This window comes from Pteronotus mesoamericanus, unplaced genomic scaffold (assembly GCF_021234165.1).
Source record: "Pteronotus mesoamericanus isolate MK-2021 breed Mesoamerican mustached bat unplaced genomic scaffold, CSHL_Meso_final scaffold_174, whole genome shotgun sequence".
Classification (NCBI taxonomy): Eukaryota; Metazoa; Chordata; class Mammalia; order Chiroptera; family Mormoopidae; genus Pteronotus; species Pteronotus mesoamericanus.
Window position 1 is genome coordinate 3,391,481 of NW_026555309.1, and position 12,580 is coordinate 3,404,060.

A 12,580-nucleotide genomic window follows, 5' to 3' on the forward strand; every position below is an offset into this window, starting at 1 on the left:
ATGAACTCTGTTTTTAATAAATAAACTAGGAGTCTGGAATTCCTCATTAGTTTTAACAGAAGCATTACAGTTACAATGGCTTCTTAGAGATATCTCAACTTTTTGAATAAATTTCCACTTTATGTTTGAATTTCTCTTCCACGTCTTGGACGATATATATATCCTGATTTGCAAAGTTCTTCAATAGTTATTCCTTGCACAAACCTCCATATGTTCCATGATGGTCGACAGAAATCTAGTGTGGTAGGCAGAAATCTAAGGTGACCCCCCAGGTCTTCACTCCCCGGTGTGCATATACTTCTCTCAGTTGTTTAATCAAATACGAATTTAGATGTTTATGGGAATTTTGCAGATGCACGTTCTGTCCTAAATCAATTGACTTCAAGATTGGGATATTGTCCTGGGTGGGCCAGACCTAATCAATTAAGTTTTAAAAAGGGATAGAGCCCTGCAGGTCCAAGAGATTCAAAGCACGAGGGATTAAAAATGAGGGAGATGCTCTATTGTTGGCTTTGAAGATGGACACAGCCATGGGGCAAGAAATGCAGGCAGCTTCTAGTTGCTGAAAGCAGGTCCTGGCTAACAGCCAGCAAGGAAATAGAAACCTCAGTCCTTCAGCTGCAAGAAGGTGAATCCTGCCACACCACAGGAGCCTGGAAAAGGGCCCCAAGCTCCAGATGAGAATGCAGCTAAGCTGATGCCTTGATTTTAGACTTGTGAGACCCTAAGTAGAGAACCCATTCACACCAGGCCAGACTTCTGTCCGACAGATTAGTGAAATAAAAAATGGGTATTGTTTTCTGCTCCTAAGTTTGTGGTGTTTTGTTACACAGCAATAGAAAACTAATCCTGTAGGATATGCTTACATTGAGATATGACCTCTACAAATTACAATGTGGTATGAGTCAGCACAATAGGAATTGCAGTATTCCTGGAAGCCTTTCCTATACTGGACAACTTGCAATAATTCAATTACACACACAAGTGACTGAGTAAATATTTCTTTTCTTTTTCTTTCTTTTTCTTTTTTCATACAAGGAATTTTATCTGTTGTGCAAAGAGAGGGTTACTTGGCTCCCCAGAAGGTTGTAGGCTCCATTAAGACTTTCCATTTCACAACTCTAGCTCCAGTTCTCTGAGAGCTTAAGAGATCCAGCGGCCTATGATGATGGGCACTGACGGACGCAACACACACTCTGGCTCCAGTTAAATTCCTGATGTTTGAAGTATGTGGGAGCTGTGGATGCTTGGTCGCCGGTCCTGCTGCAGCTCCTACAGTAGCTAGTTTAGGAGTGGAAGGTTGCTAGCAGTGGGAGGCAGTTCCCTTTTTTGCAGATTGCTGCATTCATGGCCGGATCCTGCTTACCCTGATTTCAGATCTGCAGCATTCTTGTGTAGCCCCCATTCGAACCTTGGTACCCCAGGGCCAGTACTTGAAACAGCTTTGGGATCAAGTCTTTCTCTGTAAACCAGAAGTCAGCCATTCCTATGGCTGGTCTGCTGGTGTCAACCAGTTTCCCATAGTCAGTGAGCTTCTCAGCCTAGTCCTTCATCTTGTCCATGTGTGCTCATGACACTTCAATGCATTCATGTTGCACTAGTTCCTGTGGAGAGCACCTGAAGCCATGTTGAGAGCATGTGCAGTAGAGCAATGACTCAAAGAGATACTACCCCTTAGCATGCACACTACAGTGTGGTAAACAATATGTGCCTAACAGAGTTGATGTAAACAACATGTGCCTATCAGGACTGAGGAAAACAACATGTCTTTATTGAACCTGAGAAAAACATGTTTATAAGAGACTGCAAAAAACATGACTTTGCAACCAAAAAGCATAAAAGCAGAGGACTTCAGACCATGGATGATGCACCCAGAGAACAAGTCACCTTGAGACGTCCTGAACATTCTGCCCTGTGAGAGAGAGCTCTACTGTGATCCCTCCCTCTGACTCTGCCTTGCAAGAAGCTGGCAGCCTGGGATCAGACCTGATTTGGACTCTTGGGATATCGGTTCATGATCCTCTAATTCTCTTGTGTGATATTATTGCTGATTGTTTCTCAGTGATTATTATTAGGTTATTATAGATATGGATTGAATATGCATTAATAAAAGCTGAGTGAATGGCATAGTCACTTGTGTTGACTTACTCTTATTTCTTAGTGCCTGCATCACCTGCAGGGCTGGTGAGCATATAGGTGGCCTGGTGTTTTTGGTCCTTGAGGTCAGGGCCAAACAACCAGAGTGGGAGTTGAGGGCTGACTTATAGGAAAGACTCTATCACGAAACATTTGCTTGTGACAGTCTCATAAGCAAGTTCTGCAACTGGTGGATGCAGGACTCGGGCCAAGCCCAAGGCTGCTGATACGCAGCCATGGGAGATGGTGGCAGTAACCGACAGCAGTACGTTGCATACATGTTTCTTAAGAAGCTAAATGTGTCCACAACTCAACTCTTCCTTAACCAGTACTAAAAAAAAAAAAAAAAAAAAAAAAAAAAAAAAAATATGTGGACAATCTAGCACCTCCCAACACAAAGGGAAGTGTGACACGAAGCCTGAGCAGAGAGAAAGAACAGCATTCATAGATTAAGGTTTAAATACAGGGTCTGGCACAAGTAATATCCCCTTTTTATTACAAAATCATAAGCCTGTAATTCTTTAACATAACAAAAGCACACCCAAGCACCTCATATGACATTTTAGGTGACATGTTCAAATTAAAACTTATAAATTATTACACCCATATTATTATCCTACCAACCTTTCAAGCATGTGTTACTTCTGCTGGACCCTGTATTTTACTTTTGCAAATTTTACCAAAAAAAAAAAAAAAAAAAGAAAGAAAGAAAGAAAGGAAGGGAAGGAAAGGAAAGGGAAAAGGAAAGAGAGAAAAGAAAATTGAACACACGAACATATTTACCTTAGAAAGCATTCGTTCAAGTGAGGAACCGAGTTTAAGCTTCATCGGCTTCATGGTAAATCTCTCTGAACCTATCCTTAGCACTTGGCATAGTACCTGGCATAGTACTTCAATTCTTTCTTACATAGGTACATTAAGTTAATAATTGAATAGCTGTTTACTACAGTGATTTAGTGATTTCAAAACTTTCTTAAGTGAATTAATATTGAGGAATGCCTATATGGTGACTCCACTGTCAATAAAAAAGTGGGTCACACATAATAAAACATATTGTATATTTATTTCCTCATCTCTGCCTGTCTCCAAGAAAGAAAATGTAAATAATTCGGTTTTTGTGTTTCAAATAGTAATTCAAGAGCCTTTGTCTGTGCTTTCATAAATAAGCAAAATAGCTTACCTCAGGGTTCAGATTAGATAATCTCACATTTGGTGTTTGGATTCAGTGTCTTTTGGAGTGAAATGAAAGGAAAACCTTCCAGAAATGCATTCAGTCAATTCAAAGAGAGGAAGCAGGATCTAGTTCTAAAGAGGGTTTTTTTTTGCCTATAATTGATTTTTCTAAAGGAAAAATTAACAAAAAGTATAGTATAACAATGCTGAATAATTTGTTCTAACAGATGTTTTTGTATTATAATTTATATCAAATGCAGTATCAAGAAAATTAAAATATCCATTTACTAAGAGTAAAAAATATTCTCCATTAAGTCTAGTAATGAAAACTTCAAGATAAGATTCTAAAAATGACGTAAGTTTAAGGTTCTTCTAATAAAGATCACTAAACTATAGAACCAGAGAAAACTACTTTTAGGGAATAAGATGATAGTCAAAATTCTACTTGTTTGTACCTGAAACTTGCTTAATTAAAGGCAATGCTTCCCCTACCTCCACTTAATGCAGATTTTCTTATAACCTGAAACTTAAAATGCATAATCAACTATTGATGTAAGAGTTTTCAGTTAGGAAAATATTGAGATCCCTTAAGAGTATTCAAAAGAAATTAATGAAAAAGTAGCAGTAAGTTGTTTACTCCATTGAACCACAAGAATCCTTAAAGACTTAGGATGGAAACAAACAACTCTTTCAAAAAATCCTTTTAAGCAGCTACACTGTCATTATATTCTATCCTTAAAACTACTGCTTTGAAGTACAATTTTTAAAAACTGAAAAACGTTTCCTTTTTCTTTTGTAACTGTAAAATAATAATTTTTCAGGTCCTTTATCTAAAATATTTTTAGAGGCACATAAAACCAAAACTGCTTCGTTATAGAGTTACCTATTTATAGTAAATTATATTATAGATAGACAGTTTAAATGAACCTGAATTGACCCAAAATGTACCTGATTTCAGATGGTTGGGCCCCTGTTTTCACTTCTTGAGCTCTTCAGGTTGTGGTAACCAGCTTCTAAGAGGCCTCCCAATGATCTTTGCCTCTGGTGTTAATGCACTTGTAGTCCCTTCCTACATTTTACCACAGTAGGTCTGCGGGACCAAAAGGATACAGAAGTGGTGATACCTGAATCCGAGGCTAGATCATGAAGGACTTCTGAGGTTTTGGCCTTGTGCTTTTTCTCATATCACTCACTCTGCGAGAAATCAGCTTCCATGTCATGAGGATACTCAAACAATCCTACGGGAGGTCCATGTGCTAAAGAACAAAAGCCAACAGCTATGTGACTGAGCCATTGTGGAAGTGGACCCTCCAGTCCCAGTCAAGCCTTCAGATGGTGGCAGCCCTGGCTGAAAGATTAACTACAACCCCATGAGAGACCCCAAGCCAGAATCACCCAGATAAGCTGCTCCTCGATTTCTGACGTACAAAAGTTGTGTAAGAATAAATGTTGACTGCTGTTTTAGGTTGTACTACACTTTCTCATAATCTTTTTATTTGATAAAGTTCTTGAGAATTGATCCCCAGATTCCTTAAATTGAGAAATTCAAGAGCAGTAGAAGTAGGCAACAAGTCTTGAACCAAATCTAAATTAGCCTTGCAAATTTTTAATTGCGAGCCTTTAGATGTTAATCTCAATTTCTGAAGAACAGATTTATCCTTTCAATAACAACTTTTATTTTTAAAAATAAGAAAATTTGGGAAAACTTATTCCTATTTTCTCTGCATTAGAAGTAAAATGTGATTGTGTGGTGGTCATTTTCCCGTCTCACGCCGTATGTTGAAAATTCTCATAAGACTGGAAAAAGCGGAGCTAAAGATTAGACAAGAGTGAGAGAAGACAGAAGAGAGTTGAAATGTGACCTCACGATTCCCTGCACCACTTATTTTCTAAGATTCCCTCTCACATTCAAGACAATGACAGAAGGTTTTCTCTGTCCATACCTCTCAATGGGGCAGAACTAGCTTATCATTTCCTCAAAAAGAGAAAGAAAACTCCAAACTTAAAGACCTGTAGGAGTAAAGATTAAAATAAACTGAAGCACTTAACAGAAGTTGTAAATGGTTCCCTCTTCAACACAATTTTAAGAATACTCCTCATGCATCCCCACTCATGTTCCAATCCCAACTTTTCCAAAACAAGGAATGCCTACCAATTAAAACAAGACACAGAACATATTAACAATAAATGGAGAGTGGGATTTGAAGCAATTGCATGGTGTAGTCTCTGCTCTCTCTCTCACACACACACATACACACACAATGCATAAATAAAATATTACTGATGTTATACGGTTGGTCTTTTAATATACTTAGATACATGTGCAGAAAATCATTCACCCACAATTTGGTATATGTACCCTGTCCTAGTAATAATGTATTTTTCAGAGTGCTCTCATATCTACCTTTCAACAATTCTATTATATAAGCCACTGGAGTTATTATCTCTATTGAATGTATGATAAAAAGTTTGAAGATAATTTTCTAAAGGTTAGCTAGGTAGTGTCAGTAAAGAGACTATAACTCAGGCCTTGCAGAATCCAATATTGGGCCTTTCTCCAGACCACTTTCTCTGCTCAAAGCATTATGCAAATGTTAAGGACTTTAAAAAGTAGTTAATTTAAGAACACCTCTGGTTTTGAACTCTTTTAAGTTTTATATTAATAATTCATATTTTATGTAGTTATATTTTTAATCCACTATTTTATAAAACAAGCTATTATTATTCTAATATTCACTGTTTCTCTGGTTCAGGCACTCATATAGGTCCTTTGTATTACTAATAATCAGTCTACTGGTTAAGAAAACAGCCTACGTATAAAAGAAAGTTTCTTCAGTCATCTACATACTCACTGACTGAGGATGTGAATAAGAGATCATTCACTTTTCACCTTTTAAGTAAGCTTGTGAAGGATGAGCAGAATGAGAGAGAGAAAACAGTCATATCTAGCTCTGACAAGTGGTCAAAAATAGGTCATGCACAGAAAAGTAAAACAGGGAATTCTAAGTGGGTTGCCCAACTAGAAATGGCAGATCAGGTGGATAAGGTGAACAAAGTACAATGGAGAGGGCTGAAGCATTTGGAATGCTCTAGGTTAAAGCATTAATTAGGAAAGATAATGCCCTTAAAGGCTCAGCTTAAATAGTCTCCTTCCATAAAATCTACCCTCATTTCCCAGAACAAAATTCTGTGATCTAAAATAACACAGTACCTCTCTTGTAGCCTTTGCTAGGCCAAAACCACTCCTGACTCAGCACAAAAAGATTTTAATCTCATTTAAGGTAGGGTCTTTATTGGCCCCATTTAACTCCTGCAGTTCTTAGTGACAGGTTGCAAGTGGAAAATAAGGAGAGCAAAAAGAAAGGGGGAAATGACCTCAAAGTTTATTTAATGTCTACTGTGAGCCTGACACTGTGCTAGATGCTTTACTTATATCATCTCACGAAAAAACTAAGTCTTAGAGAGTTTAGTAATTTATCCAAGATCACTTGACTATAGATGGTAAATTCAGGATTTGAAACTAGGTCTATCTTCCTCCAAAACTGGTACTGAGCTTACTAGCATGTGCTGGAAAATTAGTTCTGTCATGGTATTTAGACAGGGCTAAAGAGGGCACTTCACAGTGGTTCTTAATTATTTCTGGGTTATGGACTGATGCAAGACTCTTTCCCATAAAATGATATGCATGCAAATACATACATTTTGCATACCATTTCTGGAGGACCATAGCCCCCAAGTTCATTCAAAACTGGCTAAGGAAACCAAAGAAAGAACCAATGGATTGCAGTATTCCAGACCCCTCTTTTTCCATCCCAATCCACTCTATCTTTCTTCCCACATCTCAGAGTAATCAAAACCATAGAAAATGTAAACACGTGAAAAGTGTGGCTGAGAAGTAAATGCAAAATTCCAATATTATATTATACTACAAAATGTCATGGAGAATTTGAATAAGGGAGAACTTGGAGAATGTAGTTGCTCAATCTTTAAATTTCAGCTATGACCTTCACACCATACATGATGTAAGACTGAGAGATGAGGTCATTGAAATTCATCCCCAAGGGGGTGAAACAGCTAAAAATCAAAATGAATGGAAAATCACAGGAAGTATCCTACTACCCCTTAAGGGAAGAGAGGTTTAGTTCTATCATTTTGCCTGAGGAATTTTTCTTGAAAAATGTTTTCGAATTCTGGGGATGTTTTAAATGAAGTTTCTGTGGTTTTTATTTCTACCCTGTATTGCTTCAAAAAGGATTTAAGACAGCATATAGGCTTAGAGAAATATTATAAAGCACGTATAGGAAAAAATAAACAGAGACATAAAACAGACACAGGAATGTAGCTGATTTAAAACATGAATTTATATTGTGATTGTCTTTACTCCCTCAAGGTAATTTTAAAAAATCATGCAGCACCAAATGTTTTATGTATTAAGTATGTGTTTTTCATAATTTACAAAGTATCTTCATATATATTATCTCATTTGATGTTAAATTGATTTTGTGAGGCAATTATTATCCAAATTTTCAAGATAAGAAAACAGAGACTCAGGGAAAGACTTGAAAATTGAGTCCCTGTTCTTTTGAGATTACAGCGCTCTGCAGCAAGTGACATTACAATTCCTGTGCACAAATAAGTAATGCATCCCAGCTCTGTGTAAAAACAATATACATTGTTTGACTCTTGTGGCCCTGACATTTTCATGAGGATTACTAGCTATTTTATTTATTTATTTTTAGAGAGGGGGGAAGGGAGGGAGAAAGAGAGGAAGAGAAACATCATTGTGTGGTTGTAGCTCACGCGCCCCCAACTGGGGACCTGGCCCACAACCCAGGCATGTGCCCTGACTGGGAATCAAACCAGCGCCCTTTGATTCACAGGCCAGCTCTCACTCCACTGAGCCACACCAGCCAGAACAAGGATTACTAGCTATTTTACAGCTGGCTTTCAATCTGGAGGTTGACAGACATCAAATTAAAGAATGTCAGACTTGAAACAACCCTCTTAGGTTTCACTTAACTCCTTCACCTTATAGAGGGCACACTGCTCTAAGCCAAATCATTTGTCAATCAGTTAGAGGCAGGGCCACAATCAAAAACCAGGTTTCCTAATTTCTTTTCTTTATACCACATTGCCTCTCTAATGCCTCTATAATGTTATGTCCACTTCTACAATTTCTGATCTTTCTCTTCAGTTTCCTTTGTGTCCACTGGGTCAAGTTCTATGTGCATAATTACATGGCTACAAAACCCTGCGTGACCTGGCACCAGTGACTTCTCCAGCTATTCACCTCCTCTAACGATATGGAATCTTCCTGACTAGTAAGGATGTTAGGTTTTTGTGTAATATCCTGATAAGAGTTGTCCTGTTGGGGCTATTTGGTCATACCTCTGAGAATAGTAGGAAATTGGGTTTCTCCTGGAAGGAGGGGACATTCTTGATGTCTATCACTAGTAAAGACTGAGAGAAGGCACCAAAATAGGAGGGACAAATGGGCTCTGGAACCTGGAGGCCTTGAGCAGAGACCTCCCCTCCCCCAAACCAAAGAGGAGTGAACCGGATTATGCAATTCCAGGTAACGTCCATGTCAAATTCTTGCACACTATTCCTGTACCTTTAGTAAAATACCTTCCAAATACTCCAGAAAAAAACCTGTGAATTCACACTTGACAAGGTCATTCAAATCATGTAGCAACCAACCACAGCCAGCCCAGCATGAAGGTGTTAATCGAATTACATGAGCTATCCCAAGAGAAGAGAGCATTAGGCAACCAGAACCAGGCCGTCACTTCTCCCCTTTACACAACTTTAAATTCCCTGAGCAGATCCATGAACTTTGCACAGTTTCTTGGGCTTAAAACTTCAGTTCCTTTCCCTAAACTTTTGTCCTTTTGATAAATTCTTACTTATAATTCACATGCCTGGTTCAGGCATCATCTAGTGTTGAGTAACCTTTCCTGACACTAACTCTGTCCTGTATTCCTTCTTCTAAAATGGGTGCTTCTTTACAACAGGGTCTGCCTTTAGTTGCAAATTGCTAGGGGTGCGGGAAACAATGAGTACTAAGCATTAGTTCAATGAACAAAAAGTTCTTTGTTTAGTTCCTTAGGTGTATTTTTCAATAGGTAATTCGTGAACGCTGCAAAAAAAAATTCAAACAGCACATGTATATTTCAGTGAACCATGGCTCTTTCCTCAATCACATCCTTCCCTTGGTGACTCTTGTGTTTCCTTTTAGATTGACTATACACATATGGGCACTTAAGTGTATTATTGTCATTTCTTTTTACACAATGGTAAAAATTTATATAGATGTGATAAAATAGAATTTATAATTATTTGATTGTTGTATCATATGTAAATAATATATAATATAAATATACATTTATACACCGGGTCTTGTGCTTTGTTTTCACTTTATGTAAGTCAAGCTTTTTAGATGTTTCAGTTAAGGGCCGCACAATATTCCACTGTAGAGGCATAACATTTTTTACTTCATATTCCCTTAAATATAAACACGTGCATTTTCACTGTCGAGTCCCACTTCCCAAATTCAGAAACACCACTGCACACCAACCCACCTCAGGGAGGGCCCTGCATTCAAACACCTTTTCATGGGCCTACGCGGAACGCGACCTTCCCACCACGCGCCCCGAGCCCCTTCCGAAAGACGGAAGGACGCGGCACCCGTGCGCGTTACAGCGATGGAACTGAACTCTCCCCACCACCAACTTCTGGCCGCCGGAGTCGGCTGCAGGAACGTGAAAGAACGACCAGCGCCCTGCCACGCCCGGGGACCGGGCGTGGCCGGCTCGGCGCGGGGCGGGGCTCCTGCCCGAAGGTGGGACGCAGCCGGCGTAGGGGTCCCTCCCCTTTACTCTGGCAGTGCTAGCGGCCTAAGCCCTTCCGGGTCGGCGCGGAGGCGGGGCGGAGGTGCAGCGGCGGCTGTTATTGTTCGGCTGAGCTCGGTCGGGGGCTTGTCTGCCACAGCTACGCCGGTGTCAGTTTGTCCGGCTTGTTTGCTCCACACTCCCGGCTGCTGACGGCGACGCGCGGCGGTTGCGGCGGGCGGGGCCTGGTGTTTGGAGGCCGAGCGGCGCCGGGTTGAGGGGCGCGGAGGAGGAGGAGCAGTAGCGGGAGGAGGAGCCGTGTGCCCTGGCACGGAGCGGCCGCGGCCATGGCGTACGCTTATCTCTTCAAGTACATCATCATCGGGGACACAGGTGAGGGCCCCTGATGTGGTCGGGCGAATGTCGGCTGCCAACAGGCCCCGGCTGAGGGGCAGACGGCGGCTGGCCGGGGCAGCGCGCCGCCGACGCCGCCCCGCGCCTCCCTGCGGGCCGCGCCGCTCCATTTCCGCAGTGCTGGAGCTGGTGACGTGGGCACTGTGAGAGCCGCGGCCTGGACGGGCCCGGCCCGCGTCCCCCGCCCCGAGCAGCCCTGCTGCTGGGGCTCTTGCAGCCCTTTTACGGTGGTCGATGTGGGAAATGTATGACAAGAGATGCCGCCCAGCCCAGTGCCTTAAGGGCCCGGCTCAGATAATTGCAGTCCCTCTCAAGGGCTTGCATTTTGGGGCCTTTTCGCCGCCCCCGAGGAAGAAAAGGGGAGGCAGAAGGTGATGGATGGGAGGAGGATCTTGGGTTTCCTGAACAGTCCCACCTTCTCCGACCTACAGGCATCTGCCTAGATCTGGGCAAAGCGCTCTCTGGTGTGGGACAAGCAGCTGAGGAGGAGAGGAGGAGAACCTTAAAAAAATTATTTTTTCCCCTAACACTTTCATTTCCCAAGTCAGAATAAATTACATCCCATTACTTGGCGGCTGCGGAATCCTTTTCGATGTCATTAAAACACATGCAATAGTTTTGTAGACTTGCCACGTGTAAACTGGGGTCATTTGATAGTAATACAAGTGCTCTGGGTGTGTGCGTGTGTGTCTGGGTGTTGGGGACACTGATTTTTTTTCCATGTATCAAATCCAGGTCACTACTGCCAATTTTCAGGCGACCTGATACATGTTTGAAGCAGAAAGTCAGTTATTCTTACCTAAAATAACATCCGAGTGTATTTCTCAGATAAGTACACAAACTCGTAAAATATTTCTTAATACCTGTAATTTTGGTATGATTTGGAATCTAATAATGAAACTTAGGCTTCTTCAGGTGTTATAACTACTAATACACCAGAGCCTGATTTCGCCGATGACTGCTGCACAACTTTGGACCCTTTACACAACTTGGGAAATGTGAGCTACAGCTTCTGGTGGCACTAGGAGTATAGTGGACTCAATCAGTAATGCTAGAAGCATGTTGATTGCTGCCTAAAAGAAAAACTTTCTGCTGTAAATAAGATTTTTTTTTTTTTTAGCTAGGTTTCTTGGTGCATGTCTGTATGGAAAACTGGATGATTTTCTACAGAAAATCCCCAGTAAAGCAGTGATTTGTAAATGTCACCTGGCAAGATTATATACTTTAAAAAAATACTGTGGCATATTTTGAAGGAAAAGAAAGTGGGGTTCTACATCCTACTGGCAAATTTTGATTTAGGCTTAAAACCAAGACTGAAGGTGGACTTCACTTTAACTGTAGTAAGAGTAGTTTTGAAAAGGAGAGAGAAGAGTGATCGTGGACATTTAACAGTAATTAAAGATTCAAATTAGCCTTTGCAAGTTGACTTCTTTCAGCTTATTTATTGAGCATCTACTATGGGTGAGGCATTGTGTTAGGAGTAGTGGGGCTACAGATGTAAACATGTTGGTGCTCTGTTTTGCCGTCATTCAAAAACAATCTTCAGGCAGTTGAGAAGAAACACTCCTTTCATGCCATTGCTTCTGATATCACGAGGTCAGGCACTGAATACTTGACACTGGACTCTACGGCGGTGCTTCCTTCCGACACCAGCTCAGCCTGCATAGTGTACTGTCAGATTAATCTTCCTGAAACGTGGCTGTTAGGAGGCTATTCCTCTGCTCACATTGTTTTTTTTTTTGACCTTGAAGGAACTCTGTGTTTTAGCCCCATTTACTTTTCATTTTTCTCTATCTTGCTTCTGCCAGTGAGGCCCAGTGGCCTTCATTCTGGTCTCTGCTGCTCCCTCCTCTGTGGAGTGTCTCCTCTGTGAAATTCTATTAGTCTTTCAAAGCCTAACTTGGACCTTCCATAATGCTTTCAGAGTCAACATATACTAAGCTCTCATGATAAGTCAGGCTTTTCCTGGTATGCTGGCTGAAAGTGAGTACCTCTTATCTGGATATATCTTATTTTGTATCATCTTT

General features: G+C 40.9%; 1 protein-coding gene and 1 pseudogene across 1 annotated transcript in view; one reads left to right on the plus strand and one right to left on the minus strand.

Moving 5' to 3' along the window:
* Positions 1 to 1,206: 1,206 nt before the first annotated feature.
* LOC129084121 (39S ribosomal protein L17, mitochondrial-like) lies at positions 1,207 to 2,973 on the minus strand (annotated as a pseudogene).
* Positions 2,974 to 10,223: 7,250 nt separating this feature from the next.
* The window catches only part of RAB2A (RAB2A, member RAS oncogene family), an 85,302-nt gene continuing 82,945 nt past the window's right edge, over positions 10,224 to 12,580 (plus strand). The window contains exon 1 of the mRNA XM_054590163.1: positions 10,224 to 10,532. Within this exon, the coding sequence (XP_054446138.1) occupies positions 10,487 to 10,532 (46 nt within the window). The 5' untranslated portion in view covers positions 10,224 to 10,486. The remainder of the gene's footprint in view (positions 10,533 to 12,580) is intronic.